General features: G+C 53.2%; 10 protein-coding genes across 10 annotated transcripts; 6 read left to right on the forward strand and 4 right to left on the reverse strand.

Moving 5' to 3' along the window:
• Positions 1-102: 102 nt before the first annotated feature.
• On the reverse strand, positions 103-1,557 carry BO80DRAFT_443824 (D-mandelate dehydrogenase-like dehydrogenase; the record flags this gene model as incomplete). Its single annotated transcript, XM_025721388.1, has 5 exons — positions 103-201; positions 253-492; positions 557-969; positions 1,126-1,340; positions 1,505-1,557. 5 exons carry the CDS (start codon positions 1,555-1,557, stop codon positions 103-105), a joined length of 1,020 nt encoding a protein of 339 aa, XP_025576847.1.
• A 417-nt stretch (positions 1,558-1,974) lies between these two features.
• Positions 1,975-4,125, reverse strand: BO80DRAFT_352413 (putative cell cycle control protein (Cwf19); the record flags this gene model as incomplete). The annotated part of the gene is made up of 2 exons (XM_025715622.1): positions 1,975-2,796; positions 2,842-4,125. 2 exons carry the CDS (start codon positions 4,123-4,125, stop codon positions 1,975-1,977), a joined length of 2,106 nt encoding a protein of 701 aa, XP_025576848.1.
• A 129-nt stretch (positions 4,126-4,254) lies between these two features.
• BO80DRAFT_404076 (putative ATP binding protein) lies at positions 4,255-5,746 on the forward strand. Its single transcript, XM_025717668.1, has 2 exons — positions 4,255-4,414; positions 4,477-5,746. Exons 1-2 carry the CDS (start codon positions 4,372-4,374, stop codon positions 5,625-5,627), a joined length of 1,194 nt encoding a protein of 397 aa, XP_025576849.1. The 5' UTR covers positions 4,255-4,371; the 3' UTR covers positions 5,628-5,746.
• A 106-nt stretch (positions 5,747-5,852) lies between these two features.
• Positions 5,853-6,957, forward strand: BO80DRAFT_423931 (uncharacterized protein). Its single transcript, XM_025719166.1, has 3 exons — positions 5,853-6,038; positions 6,112-6,229; positions 6,280-6,957. Exons 1-3 carry the CDS (start codon positions 6,033-6,035, stop codon positions 6,684-6,686), a joined length of 531 nt encoding a protein of 176 aa, XP_025576850.1. The 5' UTR covers positions 5,853-6,032; the 3' UTR covers positions 6,687-6,957.
• Positions 6,958-8,511: 1,554 nt separating this feature from the next.
• Positions 8,512-10,104, forward strand: BO80DRAFT_423933 (S8 family peptidase). Its single transcript, XM_025719167.1, has 4 exons — positions 8,512-8,973; positions 9,022-9,466; positions 9,513-9,601; positions 9,654-10,104. The coding sequence occupies exons 1-4, from the start codon at positions 8,650-8,652 to the stop codon at positions 10,047-10,049; spliced, it is 1,254 nt and encodes a 417-aa protein (XP_025576851.1). The 5' UTR covers positions 8,512-8,649; the 3' UTR covers positions 10,050-10,104.
• Positions 10,105-10,651: 547 nt separating this feature from the next.
• Positions 10,652-12,405, forward strand: BO80DRAFT_472584 (putative MFS multidrug transporter; the record flags this gene model as incomplete). Its single annotated transcript, XM_025723149.1, has 6 exons — positions 10,652-10,857; positions 10,911-10,932; positions 10,977-11,050; positions 11,100-11,429; positions 11,502-12,314; positions 12,384-12,405. 6 exons carry the CDS (start codon positions 10,652-10,654, stop codon positions 12,403-12,405), a joined length of 1,467 nt encoding a protein of 488 aa, XP_025576852.1.
• Positions 12,406-13,096: 691 nt separating this feature from the next.
• BO80DRAFT_352467 (glutathione S-transferase family protein) lies at positions 13,097-15,466 on the forward strand (the record flags this gene model as incomplete). The annotated part of the gene is made up of 7 exons (XM_025715623.1): positions 13,097-13,512; positions 13,560-14,175; positions 14,258-14,601; positions 14,662-14,839; positions 14,884-14,967; positions 15,015-15,360; positions 15,405-15,466. 7 exons carry the CDS (start codon positions 13,097-13,099, stop codon positions 15,464-15,466), a joined length of 2,046 nt encoding a protein of 681 aa, XP_025576853.1.
• A 140-nt stretch (positions 15,467-15,606) lies between these two features.
• On the reverse strand, positions 15,607-16,573 carry BO80DRAFT_352304 (uncharacterized protein; the record flags this gene model as incomplete). The annotated part of the gene is made up of 3 exons (XM_025715617.1): positions 15,607-16,243; positions 16,276-16,415; positions 16,511-16,573. The coding sequence occupies 3 exons, from the start codon at positions 16,571-16,573 to the stop codon at positions 15,607-15,609; spliced, it is 840 nt and encodes a 279-aa protein (XP_025576854.1).
• Positions 16,574-16,902: 329 nt separating this feature from the next.
• BO80DRAFT_423940 (uncharacterized protein) lies at positions 16,903-17,745 on the forward strand. Its single transcript, XM_025719168.1, has 3 exons — positions 16,903-16,947; positions 17,050-17,388; positions 17,453-17,745. The coding sequence occupies exons 1-3, from the start codon at positions 16,938-16,940 to the stop codon at positions 17,503-17,505; spliced, it is 402 nt and encodes a 133-aa protein (XP_025576855.1). The 5' UTR covers positions 16,903-16,937; the 3' UTR covers positions 17,506-17,745.
• A 981-nt stretch (positions 17,746-18,726) lies between these two features.
• On the reverse strand, positions 18,727-20,297 carry BO80DRAFT_463721 (uncharacterized protein). The gene is made up of 2 exons (XM_025722614.1): positions 20,092-20,297; positions 18,727-19,206 (listed from the first exon to the last, which is right to left on the reverse strand). Exons 1-2 carry the CDS (start codon positions 20,113-20,115, stop codon positions 18,937-18,939), a joined length of 294 nt encoding a protein of 97 aa, XP_025576856.1. The 5' UTR covers positions 20,116-20,297; the 3' UTR covers positions 18,727-18,936.
• Between the last annotated feature and the right edge of the window lie 15 nt (positions 20,298-20,312).

A 20,312-nucleotide genomic window follows, 5' to 3' on the forward strand; every position in this document is an offset into this window, starting at 1 on the left:
GTGGACTTGCAGAGAATGAATTAATGACAAACCCTGTATATATCCCTCGGGACGTCTATCATAGATCTAGCGTATGTACACCTCACCTCTGCTGCCATTTGCTCAGAGATCCGCCTGCTCGGGCACGGGACTCTTCAACTTGCCGGTTTCCAGCGCCATCCGGACATTCTCGATCGCCCATTCCTCCATAGCGGTTTGCGTCTATCAATTAGCATCTCCTTATCATCATGAAGGTGTAATAGAATGACTTACCTCTACCGTCCAAGTCCCCATATGCGGCACCAGCAACACCTTGGGATTGCTCACCAGACCGGGATGCACCTTAGGCTCTTCCTCAAAGACATCCAAACCGGCCGAGTACACCTTCCCACTATCCAGGGCCTGCACCAGCGCCGCCTCATCCATGACCGCCCCGCGCGCGGTATTAACAATCACCACGCCGTCTTTCATCTTCTCGAACTCGGCCGTGCTGATGATATGCCGGGTGTGTTTCTATCCCGTTAGTCGATCCTCCCTTATCCCCCAACCCCATCCCACCCAAAGCAAGGAAACTTACATTCAACGGCAAATTCAAACTAACCACATCACTCTCCGCCAACAACTCCTCAAAGCCCACATACCTCGCCCCATCGGCCAACTCCTCACTCAGTTCCCGTCGATTATGATAAATGACCTTCATCCCAAACGCCTCCGCCTTCCTCTTCAGATTGCGGCCAATACCGCCCATTCCCAAAATGCCCAGGACTTTGCCCTGCGGATCGTGGCCCAGGACGGGCGTCGGGGAACCTCGCCAGTTACCTTCCCGGAGGGCGTGCATTCCGTAGTTGAAGTTGCGGAGCGCACCGAGGATTAGGAACATGTTTACGTCGGCGGTGGCGTCGTCGACGGCGGTGGGCACGTTGGAGATACGGATGGGGGTGGGTGTGCGCAAGCTGCAGGCGTGGGGGTCGATTTGGTCGTAGCCGGCTCCTGTTGGTTATTAGTTTCTGTGTTAGTATTGTAAGAGGTGGAGTTTCTGTAGGTGTTTTGTGGCTTGGAGGATAGTGTATAAATACACTATAATAGAGCATAACTGGTGAAGAACAGGGTAGGGTAGGGTAGGGTAGGGAAGGAGGGGGGGAATACCGCAATGCGCCAAAAATACCAACGACTTCGGCAAGGCATTGACGAGTTCCTCATCAATCAGACCGGTGATTTTGACCGAGTCAAAGGTGCGGTAGGCGGCCACGACGCCGTCGTATTGGCCCGATTGACATTCTTGGATGAAATCGGCGCGGTTGGTGGCCGTGGGACGGATCAGGTCGGCGATGGTGGAGAGGGAGGACCAGGTTGTGTGGGCGCTGTTTTCCTTTCTTAGTATTCTGGGTTCGTAGGGTTGGTTTTTGGGGTGGAATTGGTTGGAGGGGGGGTTGAAAAGAGGAGGGGGAGGGTTGAGGGAGGTGTTTGGTGCGGGGAATGATGATGATGCTGTGTATGGGATTAGGGTGGAGGGTAGGTGACGTACTGGATGATGTCTCCTAGGAGGAGAACCTTGGGTTTGGGGTCGCTGGAGCCCATTGTTTCTTTTCTTTGTTTGGTTTCAGGGAGGGGAGAGTGTCTGAGTGTTTGGGAGAGTTAGATGGAGGAATGGTGGATGTCGTGGGGGCGCCAGGTACCTCGGGGGGTTATATACCGAGTGGGGTAGGGTCGGGACCACCACGGAGTCAAATGGAGGATGTCGTGATTCGTGACTGGTGAAGAACTGACCGGAATTGTATACCGGGATAGGAAGAGCTACTGCAGTGGTATAAGAACAGACTCAGAGGGGGGAAGCAGATAGGAAAAGTGCCCCCACGGCCCCGCTCCCGATATCGTCGTGATATTTCCTCGGCTTCAGCTCCGGTTGGTGCGGGCAACCACATAGTATACAGATTACAGAGGTAATTGAGATATAGTTCCAGAGTGAGTCATAGATACATGCGTGACAGAATCAGGTTATCCCTCCACCAATACCCGTGTCCAGTCGAACTTTCTCCAGCGCTTCTGGAACCCGGGCACCCGCCGATCGCCTCCCCTCTGCCAGCGGCCCTGCCGCTTGATGACATCCGGCGCCAAGTCCAGCATGCCTCCCAGCACTTCTCGGGCGAAAAGATCCCCCCGCGGCCACCGGTTCTCATCCTCCACCACATGGCCCAGTCCCCCGTCCAGCTGGAACCACACGTGGAAGTACGGCATCTCCTTGGCAATCGATCGCCGGAACGCACTCCGACCCATGCCCTTCTTCGAGTTGGCCAATGTGTCGATCAGCTTCCGATGCTGTGACCACTCCGCGTCTGCCGACAGGATGGCCTCCTTGAAGAAGGCCGGCGAGGTCTCTCCAAGGCTGTACGGCAGCGGCACCACCTCCATCGCCGCGTGTCTCTTCCGATGGGGCTGCGCTGCGTTCTCGTAGAAGATGACGTCCCGGCCCTGGTCGTGGTACATCCGAGTCAGACTCTTCATGAAGTTCCGGATCTCCTCCCACTCATCGTCATCACATTCGAGCAGATTCGTGCGGTGCTGGATGGGAACAATGGTGGCACACCCCTCGTTCAGCTCGGGCTCCGTAGGAAGGGACAGGTAGACCCGAGTCGCCAAAGACACCACCGGTGCAATTGGAGGCGTATTCGTGTCTTCGTGGTGGCAAAGAGGACAATTGTCGAGGATGCGGTTCATTTTCTGTAGCTCGTTGATAGTGATGTTCTTGATGTCGATCTCGGATCGGTGCACCCGTTTGGCCAGCTTGGACGCATTGTCGTCCATGTATTCCAGGTCATTCTGGACACGTTAGTATGCATCTTAAGAATCATCGCAGACACTCACCTCGAACTTGGCATCCTTGGCGATTCTCTCTGCCATCCGGCGTCCGTCGCCTCCAAACTGTCCCCGCGTCCGTCGTTCTTCCTGGACCATGTCCTCGATCGTCATGTCATCGTTCTCCTCGACCTTGCCACGCTCGCGGCCACGGCGATTTTCGACCGCCTTCACTTCGTTCCGGGTGCCAGCTAGCATCCGGTTCTCCATCACGCCGAGCACCACCACATCGGATTCCTTCCGGTTGGACATTGCGGCGGCCGCCGCGTTGTAGCGCTCTTCGAGCTCTGCTGCATCTGGTGCACCCCTGAGCTTGGCCTTCATCATCTGGGCCTTGAGTCGGTTGAGAGCCGTCAGGTCTAGATGTTGTGGGGTGTTTTGTGGCGGCACAGTTTCCATCGGTTTGCCCTGGCCTTGGGCATCAAGTTCCTTGCCGGGGCTGCGGACATGCTCGTGGGGATCGCGGTGGACATTCTCCTCAAGCTTCCTCTCCTGGAACAGTTCGCCTGTCGGCTTTTCCTTGCCCACGTAGCCTTCACCGTATCGGTCACGTCGATCCAATTCGGCTTCTTCTTCCCGTGCATCATCGAACGAGCGGAGGTCGCCAAAGCGGTTTAATGCAACCTCCTCGACGGACTTTCCACTCTCCTCTGCTTCTCTGTAGACGGCCTTGAGCCTGGTCATTCTCCACTGCGAACCGGCATCGCCAAAAGTATAATCGACCTCATGCTGTGCTGGCTCCTCCTCAATTTCTTCCAGGACCTTGCCTGCCTTCAAATCATGCAAATGGGTATTGAGCTCCCTGCCGTGGATTTTCAGCTCAAAGTCCGCCTGAAGCATCTTCGGCTTTGGTTCCTCCTCTAGACGCGTCGTATTGCGTCGCTGAACGTAGTCAATATCTAAACCAGATGGTCCCTCCATCCAGGCATCTCTTTTCAAGGGTGTAGGTTCCTCCTGAACGACTTCCTTTGAAGCTGGCGCGTCCTTCTCCTCATCTCTGCTGTCGCGGTGTCGACGCTTGTGTGCATGATCGCGATCATCCCCATGGTCGGTCGAGTGGCGCGATCGCTTATGACGGTGTCCGTTGTCTTCGCTGCGTCGTGACTCCCGGCGTCGCTCGTGGTCACGCTCCCTCGATCGAGACGAACGGTGACGCCGGTGGTGTCTTGAGCGCTCTCGGCTGCGGTCGCGGTCGCGATCTCGGTCCCGATGGCGATGTTTGTCTCTGTCGCTCCTCTCGCGTCGTCGTTCCTGGTCCTCCGCCAGTGATTTCTCGAAATCCTCGAGTGTCATGGTGATGGTTGAGCTGGTATGGGAGGTGGTGAGGAAGCGAGGAAAAGCTGCGGAAGGAATGACGTCTGGGCGGTCCAGACTCCACCCGAGCCGATCTCCTCCCCGCGACGCAGCAATTTTTCGGCTCCCCGCCATCTTCATTGCCGTCCCCTCCATCCTGTCAGAGCTGGGTTGGAACTTTCTACCTCCTTGGATCGCATATATATCACCTCACTATCCGATACCTTTACTCTCGCTTGGATCACCATGGCGCAAGCACCCGTGGCCGTCGTCTGCGTCGGCATGGCCGGTATGCAGATGATACTGTTCATATCTGAAGATCGTTCTGCTCACAAAGCACTCGGTACCTAGGCTCCGGAAAGACCACCTTCATGCAGAGAATCAACTCGCATCTTCATTCAAAGAAGACAGTCCCCTACGTGATCAACCTCGATCCCGCCGTCTACTCCGTTCCCTTCGAGAGCAACATTGACATCCGCGACTCGATCAACTACAGAGAGGTCATGAAGCAATACAACCTCGGCCCCAACGGCGGTATCCTGACTTCCCTCAACCTGTTCGCTACGAAAGTCGATCAAATCATCTCCTTGTTGGAAAAGCGCACCGCCCCGAACCCGAGCAACCCTTCCGCCAAGCCCATCGAGCACATCCTCGTTGACACCCCCGGACAGATTGAGGTCTTCGTGTGGAGCGCGTCTGGAAGCATTCTACTCGAAACCATGGCCTCCTCCTTCCCCACCGTTATCGCCTATGTCATTGATACCCCTCGGACTACCTCCACAAGCACCTTCATGAGCAATATGCTGTACGCCTGCAGTATCTTGTACAAGACCAAGCTACCGATGATCCTCGTATTCAACAAAACCGATGTGCAGGATGCTGAATTCGCCAAGGAGTGGATGTCCGATTTTGATGCGTTCCAGCAGGCGCTTCGGGAAGAAGAGGAGTCGGGTGCGTTTGGCACGGAAGGCGGAGCAGGTGGCTTTGGTGCTGGAAGCGGATACATGGGCTCGCTTCTCAACAGCATGAGTTTGATGCTCGAGGAGTTTTACCGCCATCTGAACGTCGTCGGAGTGAGCTCCATGACGGGTGATGGCATTGATGAATTTTTTGGGGCCGTGGAGGAGAAGCGCCAGGAGTTCGAGCGCGACTACAAGCCTGAGCTGGAGCGCAAGAAGAAGGAGCGCGAAGAGACCAAGGCAGCCCAACGGGAGCTGGAACTGGGCAAGCTGATGAAGGATATGAACGTTTCGGGTTCTAGCCGAAGCAAGCGCACTGAAGCCGAGACTGTCAGCGAGGCCGAGGAAGAGGAGGAAGATGCTGCCCGCAGAGACGATGACGATGACGATTCCGACGATGGATACGGCGCTGTTCCCCCGGCTGGCAGCAACGAAGGGCTCACACAGCGGTACAAGGAGGCGCTGGAAGGCCAGAGCAGTACTCCTTCCGATGCGGACAACAGCTTCGCGAGGTATTTGCGCGCAAGCAGCATCAACCAGTGATGAGCTTCGGAGATATGCATTGATCTTACTTCAAATTGGTGTTTATGAAGGCGTTGAATTGGTCCTCATTGATATATCCCTGAATAAATGATTAGACAAATATAATCGCTGATTCAAGCACAATTTAGTCCTAATCTCGGCGTCAGCTGCACAGGGAGTGCACAATCACTGTGCCTGATGTGCAGCATAGATGACTCAGCATAGATCTTTCCGGAGAGGATGACATCATTGGGCTGAGCTAGCAATGACCTCACCAGGGATCTCGGCCTTTAAAATGGCCCAAACCACCAGGGCTATTGTCCAGGGACACTGCACAATTGGTTGGCTGTGGGAAACTACTTCTCCCTTCGATCGTCTACCTATACTACAAAATCACACTCAGAAATCACCCAGACACCACACACCATGGATGTAAGCACCAATCCCTTGCAGCACCCATCACCTACAATCAGCTGCACGGTAATGCTAACCACGAGCTCAACAGGTCTTCTACGCCTACACCTACTCGACAGCGGGATGGCTCTCTCTCCAGAGTCTCGCCCTCATCGCCGTTCCGGAGATGATGACCACAATGCTCGAGAAGGAAAGCAGACAGCCTACTGGTAAGCGCATTGAGCTTGCACTACGATCACATCTCTAACGCAAATGCCAGATATCGAGACCTACCTATCCCGTTGCCTCGGCTTCGGCCTTCTCACCATCGCCATTTTAACCGTCATGCTGACGGGTTCCATTCCCTTGACGGCCTCCATCACTGATCCCGTCACAACCGACGACTCCGACCCCAAGGCTCCCTATGCCGTACCCACTATGCAAGTGACGACCGTCTTCCACTTTATCTCAGCCGGCTACGCCTATGCCTGGTGGGCGGAGAAGGGACAGTTCGCGTTTGCAATGGGAATGCTGGTCCCGGGTGCGCTTGCTTCGTTGGGAATTTGGTGTGCGCTGTTTGCCAGCAGCAATGGGAAGATCAGTCGGAAGACGGGGGCGGATAAGAGGACGACCGGCTTCCCTTTTGCTAATAAGGAGGCTGCGAAGAAGCATGGGAAGGGTCTGTAAACTTGACTCGGGGGCTAGGTGGACTGTTGACGGGCAGTTGGGTTCATAGTAACAAATAGCGGTTGTGGATAATGATTGACAGTAGAATATACCTGTCTATGCGATATTGCGTGTTAACTGTTGTTTCTGCAATATTGCTGAGGGCCTGAGGCCTCCGCGTCCTTGTCAGCAGGTAGGGTCACCTGACCGTTCTTTTCGTTAGAATGCATTGTCCTGTACGACTCCACCCATCTTCATGATCCACCGGCTAGATACTTGCATAATCTTTTTCTTTGATCCAAATGCCATTCAATTCATCTTCTCTAGAGTATACTACTTCAGCCATTGAAAGCCCGGAAGAGTCCATGACTACTATGACCAGGCCATCAACGACACCCGCTATCCCCATCGACGCATCTCCGTGAGGACGGGACTTCGTATATCAGGGGACCCGTGCAACGAGCTTTGGCCAAGACGCGCTTGCAACCTCACCCCAAACGCGAATCCTCGTCTTCCCATCCTCCTTCCCCAACTCAAATCATTGACTGACCTGAGAAACGAATCCCAGTCACTACCGCCAGCCGTTATCACAATGCAACCGTCATCTTTCAAACCGGGACGCAGCCCGTCAGACAGCCTCCATCCCGCTATCACCAGACATGCCAAGGTAGCTTGACTGACTCTGTTCTGCAGGGGAAGACTGGCAGATGGCATTGACCGTCTGTGCTGCACGGCACGGAGGGACACTGCCAATGGTCATCTGGAACTTACACTCGACCCCGTGATGTTGGACAGATTACCAATGTTGCAAACGCAGGGGATCTGCCTTCGAGTCCCTGCTGCTGCGGCCAGGTTCACTCAATGGTGGACAAGCTGACGTTGCTTGGCACTGCAGACACCTATTTTTGTATAAGGCCCCAGTCGGACCCCGCTGGCATAATTTCCCCGGACCGAGAGAGTAGCAATGAATGCTACTATCTCCTGACCGGATGAAATCTGAATCTTCATGCCAGCTGGTATAGCAACGCTGGCGTAAGCTAGCTCGGATGCATCAGGAGGCCTTCCGAGGCACATGCTACTCTAGGCCACCTTGGTAATACCATACTTTATCGTCGCCTTATGAGTGGATGAAAGATTCATCACAAGAGCACCGGATATCCGTACGTCTTTTGACAAAATGGGCAGGACGGTTAATACGAAGATGGCATACGCAAGTTTATTTGAGGGTATTTTCGTGCTCAAAATGTTGTGCAACTCTGAGTAACCAAGCCCAACTATGCTCAGATGCCCTTCCCATGGTGCAATTTCAAATGTCCCTCATATTCCCTCCAATCATCGAAAGATTCTGGCAGAGATAAATGTTCTGCATAGCAACAAATATCGCGTGAAGATGCCAAGCACTAGAGGGTCACATTGGCAGTCTGAGACAGATGGTTAAGCATCCCCGCCTTTTCAAGGCTCATTGCACGACGTCAACAACTATGGGATACTTCTGCAGCTGGGACCGACCCTCTGGGGCTGGAAAGATATACATTCGTTTCATTAAAGGAACAGGTGGGGGCATACTCATTGGTGATGCCACTAAACGCAGGTCCAGCACGCCGGTTTAGATCTGAATCTCATTGATGGAGCAAGAATACTCGATGCATGGCTGGTTGAGCTACCAGAGCTGAAGAGTGTCTGGCGACACCATCCCTGCATCCTTATCTGCACCCTCCGTTTGCATGGTGCGTTCCCTGACGGGGCACAACCAAGTCGTCCGAAGACGCAATGTCACCCTATGAATTCTAAACACACTTCAGTGCCTTCTGACCCGGTCCCGCTTGGCCTTAAACAAAAGATGGGAGTATGACTGGGCTGGTGAGCCGGGCAACGGGATATAGACCTGAGTCCACAAGAATATAAAAGGGCCTGGTCTTTTACCATCTGCTCCGGTATTCTGTTTGTATTGATATTTCTATCATCGTGTGGCTACCCTTCCCAGATGGCTTCCTTCAAACGTGCTATGTTGCTGCTCGGTACCCTCTTGCCTGCTGTCTTCGGTGTTACTGGACAGGAGCCTCACCAAGAGATCCAGACGATCCCTGGAAAATACATTGTTACCTTCAAACCGGGCCTTGCCGATGCCAGAATTGAATCCCATTCGACATGGGCAGCGGAACTTCACAGGCGCAGCCTAGCAGGCCGTAGTACAGCCGATGAAGATCTCCCCGTCGGAATCGAGAGGACATACAAGATCAATCAATTCGCTGGATATGCCGGCTCTTTTGATGAAGCAACCATCGAGGAGATCCGCAGACACGCTGATGTTTGTTTATTCCCATGTCCATGAGACCGGGGCTGATATGGTGCGCAGGTAGCTTCTGTGGAAGAGGACCAGGTCTGGTACCTCGACACTCTGGTCACAGAAAGGAGAGCCCCTTGGGGCCTCGGTAGCATCTCCCACCGGGGAGCATCTAGCACTGATTACATCTACGATGACAGCGCCGGTGAGGGCACCTATGCCTATGTGGTGGATACAGGTATCCTTGCGACCCATGAGGAGTTTGGTGGCCGTGCCAGCCTGGCATACAATGCCGCCGGTGGTCAGCATGTTGACGGCGTTGGACACGGCACGCATGTTGCAGGGACCATCGGCGGGAGAACATATGGCGTTTCCAAGAATGCCCAGATCTTGTCCGTGAAGGTGTTTGTCGGGGAATCGAGCTCGACGTCGGTCATTCTGGATGGATTCAACTGGGCCGCCAACGATATTGTGAGCAAGAACCGCACCAGCAAGGCTGCCATCAACATGAGTCTTGGTATGTTACGATCCATTACCACCATTTGCATGCTAACGGAAAGTAGGTGGGGGCTACTCCTATGCTTTCAACAACGCCGTCGAGAGTGCGTTTGATGACGGGGTTCTCTCTGTTGTTGCAGCGGGAAATGAGAATGTGAGTTTGCTCGAACCTGCATGTTCGGAAATAGACCACTGACAGCCTGAAGCGCGATGCGTCTCGGACCAGCCCGGCATCTGCCCCTGATGCTGTCACGGTTGCTGCTATCAATCGAAGCAATGCCCGTGCATCTTTCTCGAACTACGGTCCCGTGGTCGACATCTTTGCACCTGGGGAGAATATTCTTTCTGCCTGGATCGGGTCCAACTCTGCGACCAACACCATCTCTGGCACATCGATGTCCACTCCCCATGTGACAGGGCTGGTCATCTATCTGATGGGCTTGGAGGAACTTTCCACTCCCGGGGCCGCGACTGCCCGGCTCAAGGCATTGGCCACGCGGAATGTTGTCACCAATGTTTCCAATAGCCCTAATCTTCTGGCTTACAATGGTAACAGCCGGGCGTCAAGCGACGACGGTGACAGCGATGAAGACGATGCCTAGCAGAGTTATATTAGAGTCAGATTACGCTAGAGATGGAGAAGATGGCGAATCACTAGGCTATGTGCGAATATAAGCGATGTCTAAGAGTACTCTGACCCCGCCTGTAGACCTAAGGTCCTTCTAGCCACGCTGCCAAGGTAATGTGCACCAGACTTTGTCTCATACAGACCAGTCCGTTGAAACAAGCACTCCATTGTAGACATGTGTCTCGCACATGCGAACGCCTCTCCTTTCCTCCCGACGTGGTACCGGAACGAACCCAAATGAAGATCACGGAACGGACAAGCACCTTTCTGGGCACTGTCGTGGCATCTCATCCACGAACCTTCTTCGCCACCGACAATAGCCGGAATCACACTGGATCTAGAGCGAGGATCGACTGCTTCCCCGGACGGGTCAGCCCCATCATATAATGACCCGGCGTCTGTGCAACCTGGATACATGCCGACTGCCAACGGGTGGTCTCTCTGGCTGGAGCGTATGTGCCCTACCTCGGATCTTGTGCTTCATGAAGCTTCAGACGAACACCACACCCATCTATATAGCCATACTTCCTGAGTATCCCCGCATGGTGCTCAGTACCTTGTTACTTCTTCCTCGCCATGAAGCCTGCTGCCCGGATCACCACGGGGCCCGTGGAGAATGAAAAGGAGACCTTATTGACGCTCCTCCCGCAGTATGGCCTGAAGCTGGCCCCAGATGGTCTGCACATCCAGTGGGCGTTGGGGAACCGTCGACACCCCCGGAACTGGAGTCTGAGACGCAAGGTGTACGATACAGCGCTGATTATCTTCCTGGAGTTCTTCACGTAAGCATCTCCCTGGTCTCGGTGTCTGGAGACTGAGAGACTGACCATTCCAGGACTGCCGTCAGCACTGCCGGGGTAGGTGACCTGATCCGTTCGATGGGAACTTACTGAAGGCATAGTCTACGGCGGCTAACCATGCTGTCGATGAATTCAACATCCCCAAGGAGCTCTCCATCTTTCTCTTCGTCTCCATGTCAGTCTCCACCCTTTTTTTTTTCATCCAAGTTATACTGATGTCCTAGATACCTCATCGGCCAAGCCATCGGGGGCGTCGTCTTCCCACCCTACTCGGAGGTCTTTGGACGCAAGAAGCTGTACGTGGCCAGCTCTGCCCTGTACTGCCTCTTCTGCATCGTCATTGCATCCGTTCCATCCCTTATCGGCGTCGTGGTCGGCCGACTGTTCTGCGGCTTCCTCTCCGCCATCCCCACCACCGTGGTTGTCGGCAGCATCGAAGACATCTTCAACTCCCGCGAGCGCGTCTGGGTAGTCTGCATCTGGACCATGTTTGCCAACCTCGGTCTTGTCGTCGGGCCCATCCTCAGCACTTTTGTTGTAGCCGATACCAACTGGTAACCCCCCTCTTCCTCTTCCGACAAAGCAATCGAGATCACTCAAGACCCCACTAACACCCCCCCGCCCAGGAGATGGATGTTCTACCTGGCCGCCATCGTCACCGGAATTCACACCCTCCTCCTGCTCACCCTGCACGAATCGCGCCCCTCCCTCCTCCTCACCACCGAAGTGCACACCCTCCGCAAAGTGACCAAAATCCCGACCCTGGAAGGCCTCAACCCCGACAAAGCTCCCGACCTGCAATCCTTCGTCCGCATCGCCCTCTTCCGCCCCATCCGTCTCCTCTTCACCGAACTCATCGTCTTCATCGTCTCCATCATCAGCGCCATCGCCATCGCCCTCGTCTACCTCTTCACCGAAGCCCTCCCCCCGATCTACCAATCCTTCGGCTTCACCCCTAAACAAGCCTGCCTCCCCTTCATCGCCATCGGCCTCGGTCTCACCCTCGGGCTCATCACCCGCTGTCTCGACCTCCGCATCATATCCCACCACCGGCACCAAGGCCGTCCGCTCCTCCCAGAAGACAAACTCACCGGGTTCTGGATCGGAGCGCCCATTCTCGCCGCCGCACTATGGCTCTTCGCCTGGACCATTCCCCCCGCCGTGACGCATCTCCCCTGGCTAATCTCCGTCGTGGCATTAGTCCTCGTCGGCTACAGCCTCAACGAGATTGACTATGTGCTAGGTGGCTATCTAACCGATAGTTATCTAAGTTATGCGGCGAGTGGCCTCGCAGCGTTGAGTTTGGTTCGGGCGTTGTTGTCCGCTGCGTTGCCGTTGATTTCGGCGCCGATGTTGGGACGGTTGGGGGCCAATTTCACCATCTCGGTGTTGGCGGCCGTGGCGACGGTGTTTTGTGCCGTGCCGCCGTTGTTTTCGAGGTTTGGGAGGGAGATTCGGGCCCGGAGTGCGTTTGCGAGGTTTAGTTTGACGATGTATAGAGAGTTTAGTGTCGATGAGGAGGGGTATTGATGGCTTGGGGGTGGCTGCTTGGGGGGTGGATGGAATTATAGGGGAGAGGGGAGAAGGGTGGAGGGGAAAAGTAGGGCTAGCCAAATTGACACTATGGATTATGCATGGTATTGATTTGGGACGGGCATTATAGTTCAGTTAGTGCATTTAGTCTCGGTTCATAATGCCGAAAAGTTAGTTACTTGCATAACCTACAGCCAGATAGTTATCATATGAGCTATAGTCAAGTCTATGACGCACCTCATGAAACAGTGGATTCTAGTCAATAGCGGATTTCTGGCATAATGCATAATGTTTCAGCGAGCACTGTAGAAGGCGCAGGTGAACGGTGAGAGTCTGTTTGATTGCTGCGTTTATTCGTCTGGTATATCCTAATGGTTCTTGTGTCACATTACTGTAGTAATCTGAATCTTCCTCTCTCGGGGTCTATCACACAGGGCCTAAGTATATCCGTTCCATTCGGATAATGTTGATCATGTTCGAAGACCTGACAAAGGATCACGGCGCACCTGGGATAGGAAGCTGTCATTCCGAACGTGATCAACAAACAAACGTCGATCACGAACCCGCTATACCCAAAACAGCAAGCCACCACCAACAAATCGCCGCCTCAACCCCCGCCTTTTCGCCCTCCACACTTTTAAAGCAGCGTCACCACCAGCATCCAATATCAAACATCCAGTCCACCACCATGGACCACCCAGTGCTCACCTCTGAGGCTGATCCAGCATTACATACGGCCCCCTCAACCCTCCTGCACCCCTCCCTCACATCCGTCGCATCAGACGCGTCCACCCTGGCCGCCCAACACCAAGACCCGCAACTAGATCCAACCCAGGGTCAAGACCAAGTGAGCATTGACGAAGATTCCCTCCACGGGCTACAATGTGCTGTCGGAGGACTGGACTATTCCCGACCAGTTCACCAACAGCAACCACAACATGACTTTCACTCCCAGCAACACCAACCCCAACAACACCTCCAATCCCTCGTCAAACGCCCCGACCAACACATCGACCTCCGCACCATCCTCAACCCCCCCGATCTCGACGCCTGGCGCGAACGCCTCTTCAACGTCGACGAAACAATCATCCTAAGCGAAGAGCAGTACATCCCCCATCCCCAACCAACCCTTGGAAAATCTAACAACCCAGATTCCTAACCTACTTCCCGCACATCGACAACGTCTACTCCCACCGCTCCACCCAACACTACAAACGCAAGCCCCTAATCTCTCACTACTGGGACTGTCGCCTAAAAGGCCGCCCCCCCGGAACACCCAAATCCAACGACCCGAATAAAAAGAAACGCAAGCGCACCGCCCGTCAGCGCGATCTCTGTGACGTGAAGATTAAAATCACGGAGTATTTTCCGGGACATGATGTTATGGGGTCTGTAGATGCGGGCTTTCCTACCATTACTAGTACTGGTACTGGTGTTAGTGTCCTGGGTGTCGGGGTTGGCGCGGGAACTACCGCTACCGCCAGCGGCAGCGCAATGCTGCAATCAACTAGTACGCCCGAAGCTGCTGCACAGAACCAACCGTTTGGATTACTGACGCCGAGTTTGAATCCGCCATTACCGGAGGGTCATCCGGGAGTGAACGGGCAGCGGTTTTTCACCATCCAACGGGTGAATGGGAATGGGGCGAATGGGAAGAATGATGGGGTGAGTGGAGGACATCGACATACCTTGGAGGAGAGTGATCGGGTGAAGAAGAATAGTGTGCAGAGGTTTTTGGTTAAGGAGGTGAGGGAGAAGAAGAGAGAGGTTTCGGTGAGTTGAGTTTATTTTTCCCTTGACTGTATGGAGTAGGTTTGTTGGGATTACTTGTGCTTGTGCTGGATGGTAGTGGGCATTGGCGTGTTACGTCACGCGCGGGTGTGCCTCGCCGGCGGCTGGTATCCGTACTTGTACTTCCCCGCTTATCTGCGACCAACTTCATTCCACTATCATGTTTGGCAGATCTCTCTTGCAGTTCAGGCCGTTGTCAGTTGCTCAAGTGACCAGACATATTCCCTCGATTGCTAGCACCAGATTCATTGGCCGTTCTGATTGTCATATACAGACCAGGGCAATGGCTACGCAGAGCGAGATACAGAAACAATACCACACCAAGGCTACCGGTCTGGCTGCCCGGACTGTCGCGAACCATTCCCAGGATAATGAGCTGAAATTGTATGGCAGTTGCTTTTGGTACGCCAACTCTAATCTTAAATCTTTATATACATCATTTGCAAGGCTGACCATTGCCAGCCCGTTTGTACAGCGTGTTTGGATCGCCTTGGAGGCTAAGGGCATCCCTTATCAGTACATTGAGGTCGATCCATATAAGAAGCCCCAGTCGTTGTTGGATGTGAACCCTAGGGGTCTTGTCCCGGCGTTGCGACACGGGGATTGGGGGTCATATGAAAGCTCCGTATTGCTGGAATACGTAAGTATCTCCCTGAATGAACTAACTGATCCTAACGATTCTAGTTGGAGGATCTGAATATCGGACCACCGTTGCTCCCGCCCGGAGACGCGAAATTGAGGGCGCATTGCCGACTATGGACGGATTTCGTATGTCTCCTGTACCTTGTCATCTCCTACTAACCCTGACAATCCAGATCAACCGACACATCGTTCCCAACTTCTACCGGGTCCTTCAGGAACAAGACACGCAGAAGCAGATCGCCAACGCGCAAGAGCTCCAAGATGCCTTCAACACCCTGGCCTCAGCCGCAGATGCGCAGGGACCGTTCTTTCTGGGCTCTCGTATCTCGTTTGTCGATGTCCAGGTGGCCCCTTGGATCATCCGGTTACGCCGTGCCTTGAAGCCGTACCGCGGCTGGCCAGACCCGAATCCCGACAGTCGCTGGGGTGCCTGGGTATATGCAATCGAGAACAATGAGCACATCCAGGCGACCACCAGCACCGATGAGCTCTATCTGGATAGCTATGAGCGATACGCTCGTAAGTGGATTGCTGATATATGCGATCGCAGCTGACGTCCCTAGAAAACCGGCCCAACACGTCCCAGGTTGCCAATGCAATCAACTCCGGAAGGGGTCTTCCCTAGCTTGTTGCAGGTCACTGTGATGCCATCTAGCAGCTGAATTCAAGTCTTGAACAGCGACCCAAGTCGCATCCCCATTAACACACCCGGTTATACGCCAATATTTGGCGGAGGGATTATTTCGCTGTGACGCTTTTCGTAGTCTAGCCTCCTCGGGCACCCCTGTTGCCCATTCTAAATCCGCCCCTCCCACTGCTGTCGGGGCCGCGAGGACTGCGGATTGGCTGTTTTGGAGACTGGGAGTCTTCCTCCCGTCGGATACCGCTCTGCTTCTCCTTTCGCGGTCCATAAGTCGAGTTCGGTTTCGGAGACCCAGGGTCGTAGAGCTGCTTAGCCTTTCCCGACGCAACAGATGGTTCCCGCTTCTCACGATTGTTGTCTCGCCCGTTTCCACGGCTTCTGCCTTTGCCGCGACCTTCGTGCTGTTTAGGTGGGGTCGCACTGCGTGGTGAGGACGCGCCGGAGGTGGGGGCAGACGGGCTCCCAAATAGTCGTTCGCGTGCTTCCTCATACTTGCGCTGCTTTTCTTCTAGATTGCGCAGGGCAATAGCCTGTCGCTCCTCGGCAGTAGGCTGAGAAGATCTGCCTTCTTCGTCAGAGTCGTCATCTTCGTTCAGCCCCAGTCGTCCAATACCAGCGCTTGCCGCGTCTACCGCGGAGGATGATTGGCGTGTGGCTATTTGAGGATTGCGACTGAGAACCGTGACGGTGGGTTTGAATTCTTGCTTGAGAGGGACACTTGATCGCGCCTCTAGAAAGTGGAAGGTCTGGGGTGAATCACTGATCGCGCACGTCAGACAATGGTCTTCGACAGCATATGGTTGCAATGTACATACGCTTCGGCCCACAGTTGGCGGTTAAACTCGGCCTGTTGGGCTCTGCGCTGAGCTTTGGTGACTTTGGAGGAGACTTTCTTCTCCTGCGGAGGCGGGGCGGGTTCGGCCTCGAGAGTCTGACGAAAAAATGGTCAGACGGCATTGTACGTGGTCGCATTACGCAGGTGTGAAGAAGTGGGCAAATCCCTGCGGCTTACGACATCATACATACATCGGCTTGACTCTCCCAGTCTTGCTCCCAGGCGTCGGGGCCACTTGAGGGCTTTGCGCTCATGGCCAAAGGGATATCGGTGGCTTCTAACAGGGTCTAGAACGAGCGAACAACCAGACTCAAACAGCAGAACTTAATCAAGAATTCCAAAACGGGCGTCCAATATAGCAGCCAGAGGGCCAGGTGGCATAAGCAAAGGAGGGAATGACCGAGGGGTAAGAAAGAGGGGAGAAAAGAGAGAGGAGAAGAAAGGCGGAGGAAAATCACGGTTGCCGCCTTTGGTGCTTAGTTAAGATGCCTGAGCAAACGCCGCACCTCCATCTGATCATCGCCCGACCTCGACCTGCATACATCCGACATTCAGCTCTGCCAGTTCTATTGTTTGTTGTTCTTGACGTGTATTGTTTGTTTCGATTCCTACACCGCCATGGCCACCGGTCTGTATCCCCCGTTCCCCGCCGTTGCATTGAAGTCACCAAGCTCCGAACTCCACCCCGCGATTACCTACGTGCTTATACCACCCAAGCTAACGACCTCAGACCTAGACGGAGATTCTCAAATGGCTTCCTCTCCTGAATCCTCGCGCGCTCCCTCTGAAGACTCTCACCCCGGCACTCGCACCCCCACCAACAAGCTCTCCAGCACCCGTCCCCCGTTCGGGGGCTCGGAACTCTCCCCACCCGGCTCGCAACCCCAGACCAGCACACTAGGAGGGCAGAGCAAGAGCTTTCCACCGGGGCTTGTGGACTCCCCCTTGGCTACGCAGACAAAGCAAGTGGATCAGCAAACGGCTTCGGTCGCGTCATGGATGAATAATCGTGCGGGGGAGGAATATCAGCGCGCCATGGACTATGTGATTGATCAGGACTTTAATCTGGGTATGTTTGTGCAATTGCCTGATGTTACTATTAGGTGATGGATGCTAATAGATGATACCGGTAGATGAATTCGGAGATCCCTTTGATGAGCGGGATGTGGAGGACAATTTGTTCTAGATGGATTCGAATCTAGACTTGGTTTGACCGATGGATTACATCGCGTGGCTACAGCGGTGATGGAGTTGGAGTTTGGTGTTGTTTCATTTTCTAGGGTCAAGCGTGAATGAATGATTTATGAGCATGAGTATGAGATATGAGGTCTATGCAATTTCCAGTGGCTAAATCTTCCTAGAGCAGGACGGTGGAGCTGCCAGAGAAAAGAAAATGATATAAATATCACGATAACTTCCACATTGACCATCAACACGCCTGATTCTAGCCCGATTTACCTTCGGGCTAGCATCCTCGATCTTGCTATCGTATTTCGAAAATCACTAACCATCACTTTAATACTCACAGGAATTAAACTAACAATTCACTGTAACGTTCTCATTATCTATCCAGATAATCCAAATATTGAACAGACAATAATCTACCCCCCCATACTCCCAGATAACGCACTTGACGGAGGCATTTTTGTATAGAATACCCGCAAATGATACCCAAGATAATACCCTTAGCCCGCTGCTCAGCATAAAGCACGGTTATCCATCCGTCCACTATACTTGGATTATACCGCTTCTCTTTTCTTCCTGACATGGATGATCTCTGGCTGGTCTCCACATACTCAAGGATTAGTGTGATTCGTCATGGGTTGCAGTGATGTGTGCATGGAAGGGGATATCCCATCGAGGGGACATATAAAGGACAATGTCACTGTATTAGTATATTGGATGTACGTATTTCGATGTCTGACTAGGTATTAGTAGACTTGTGAGGGTTTCGTTGTTCATCTTGGGAATTTTCATCGTTTGTGGCTTTGGGGAATGAAGGTCAGGTTGGGCCTTTTTGCAGAAAGTCATAGTTTAATAGAGGTTATCTGAACGAAGGATGAGTCGATTAGGGAGCTTTTCTACTAGGGAAGGAAAATCATAGATAGAATGTAGAAGCAGGCAGGTAAGCAATATGATACCAAGAACTGAAGCTATTTAGCATATGATGGGTCGATTAACGAAGTGGAAATGATGGGTGGGGTTTGGAGATAGGAAGCTGGATCCTGGTGGGGTTTCTTGACGAAGGTGTGAGGCTGCCTCATTTTGGAAGATTGAGATTTTGGTGGTTGTGGTAGAAAGATTGGAAAGAATAGGGAAATATGGGCGGAGATCAGTCACGGCATTTTATGCTGTCAGAGGGGAGATTGTTGGCTAGTAAATGAGGCGGTAGGTAATCTTGATCATGGTTCGGATGGAAACCAACTAGTGATTTCTGTCTCATTCTAATAAAACTCAGACCAATGCATATATCAATCTACCATGTATAACAAACACCCTCAACCTATCCCAACAAACATCCCAACAATGCAATCCCAACCCAAACGCCATTATCGTTCCCACATAAAGTAAGCCAAGCCGCATGTCCACTGTACAACCCAACATATAGAAGCACACTTCACACCGGAGGAACCGGAAGCTCATATTTCAGGCCATGGTCTCGTGCCATCCAGTGCAGATCCCGAAGTCGTAGCTGCCGCATGTACACTCTTTGCTCCGGGGGAGGATCCAGGTTTCTCTCAGTGCCATAGAACCCGTTGGTCATGAGGTAGTGGATTGAGTAGCCCGTGATGGTGAATGCAACGCAACCGAGGATGACGAAGAAGATGATGGCTTCACGACCGACGCCCATGGTGGAGGTTGTTTGGCGTTGGTGGGTATTGAAGTTCTATGGGGAGGGCTTAGTTAGTCTGGTAGAGATTCAGTAGTGGGAGGCGTGGACTCACTGTTAGGTGATATAAGTGAAAGGAAAAGTATAAGTTTGTTGTGATGATATTCGTGACTAGTATGAGAGCGAAAGTTGTATAGAGTATAACGAGCGAAGGAAACTCAACGAGCGAAGAGAAGAACAGTAGAAAAGAGAGGAATGTCTGACTGAAATCCCTCCATCTCGAGAAACAGCAGCATTTATAGCTCCAACACCAGCTGCAAATCCTTCCCCTGTCACCTTCCACGCCATTCAAGGCGTGGCTATTCTTGTCACTTTTGCTCGAACGGCCCCGAGATCTAGATATCCGACTAGTCTCGGAATAGCCTAGCACTCAACCCTATGATGTCATTTGCGAGCAGACCAATAGGAGCGCCCGAGCCCTCCGATCCAAAGGGTTTAGCGTCGCCGGTAGGTTATCTCGGCGGGTTCCAGTTCTGCTCCATCCAGCACTGACAGCGAACTGAAACGGATCCGGGCTAATTAGACTACCTGGAAATGGATTGTGATTCGTGCTGCGGTTCCCATCCTACGCGTTTGCTGATTTTATGGTTGAGCCTCGAGCGATCCGCATTTCGGACTTGGCTGGGTTGTTTGGGTGTCAGGGGTTTGCGCGTGAGAGGTCTCGATGATTCGTGGATGGCTCAATCGCTGCGTTCTTGGTCTCAGCTAATAGCCTTGACAGCCAGAGGTTTTGATGTCTCTGCTTCGAACCTGAGGGTCGTTGCAATATCTCATCTTTCAAATCAAGAAGGGAAAGGAAATATCCCGCGACTTCCAAAGAGTCGTGCTCTTCTCATGGCAGTGGCATCTCACTTCGACATCCTTCCGTTTTCTCCCACTTACCATCGGGCAAGCCATTGCGGACATCGGACAGCAGGAATCAGTTCTGCCGGCCAAATCATTGTGCTTTCAAGGCGAATTGAGGATCACTGACGGGCCAAACACACGCGAGCGGAACCCACACAGCACAGAAGGTATATCTTTCATCGGCAGTTACGGGGAAACTAGCTGTGCGCATTAGTACTCCGTACACTCTGTGTAAATTTGAGGCTTATCTTAAGACG

Source organism: Aspergillus ibericus (assembly GCF_003184845.1).
Source record: "Aspergillus ibericus CBS 121593 unplaced genomic scaffold BO80scaffold_13, whole genome shotgun sequence".
Classification (NCBI taxonomy): domain Eukaryota; kingdom Fungi; phylum Ascomycota; class Eurotiomycetes; order Eurotiales; family Aspergillaceae; genus Aspergillus; species Aspergillus ibericus.

Coding starts and splice junctions, on each gene's coding strand:
- BO80DRAFT_423940 (XM_025719168.1), top strand. Junction 17,389..17,452: donor TGATCAGGACTTTAATCTGG/GTATGTTTGTGC, acceptor TGATACCGGTAG/ATGAATTCGGAGATCCCTTT.
- BO80DRAFT_463721 (XM_025722614.1), bottom strand. CDS start 20,115: ATGTCCGCAATGGCTTGCCCGATG. Junction 19,207..20,091: donor CCGCAATGGCTTGCCCGATG/GTAAGTGGGAGA, acceptor CCCTCCCCATAG/AACTTCAATACCCACCAACG.
- BO80DRAFT_423933 (XM_025719167.1), top strand. CDS start 8,650: ATGGCTTCCTTCAAACGTGCTATGTTGCTGCTCGGTACCCTCTTGCCT. Junction 9,467..9,512: donor TGCCATCAACATGAGTCTTG/GTATGTTACGAT, acceptor AACGGAAAGTAG/GTGGGGGCTACTCCTATGCT. Junction 9,602..9,653: donor TTGCAGCGGGAAATGAGAAT/GTGAGTTTGCTC, acceptor GACAGCCTGAAG/CGCGATGCGTCTCGGACCAG.
- BO80DRAFT_404076 (XM_025717668.1), top strand. CDS start 4,372: ATGGCGCAAGCACCCGTGGCCGTCGTCTGCGTCGGCATGGCCG. Junction 4,415..4,476: donor CGTCTGCGTCGGCATGGCCG/GTATGCAGATGA, acceptor CTCGGTACCTAG/GCTCCGGAAAGACCACCTTC.
- BO80DRAFT_423931 (XM_025719166.1), top strand. Junction 6,230..6,279: donor GGAAAGCAGACAGCCTACTG/GTAAGCGCATTG, acceptor CGCAAATGCCAG/ATATCGAGACCTACCTATCC.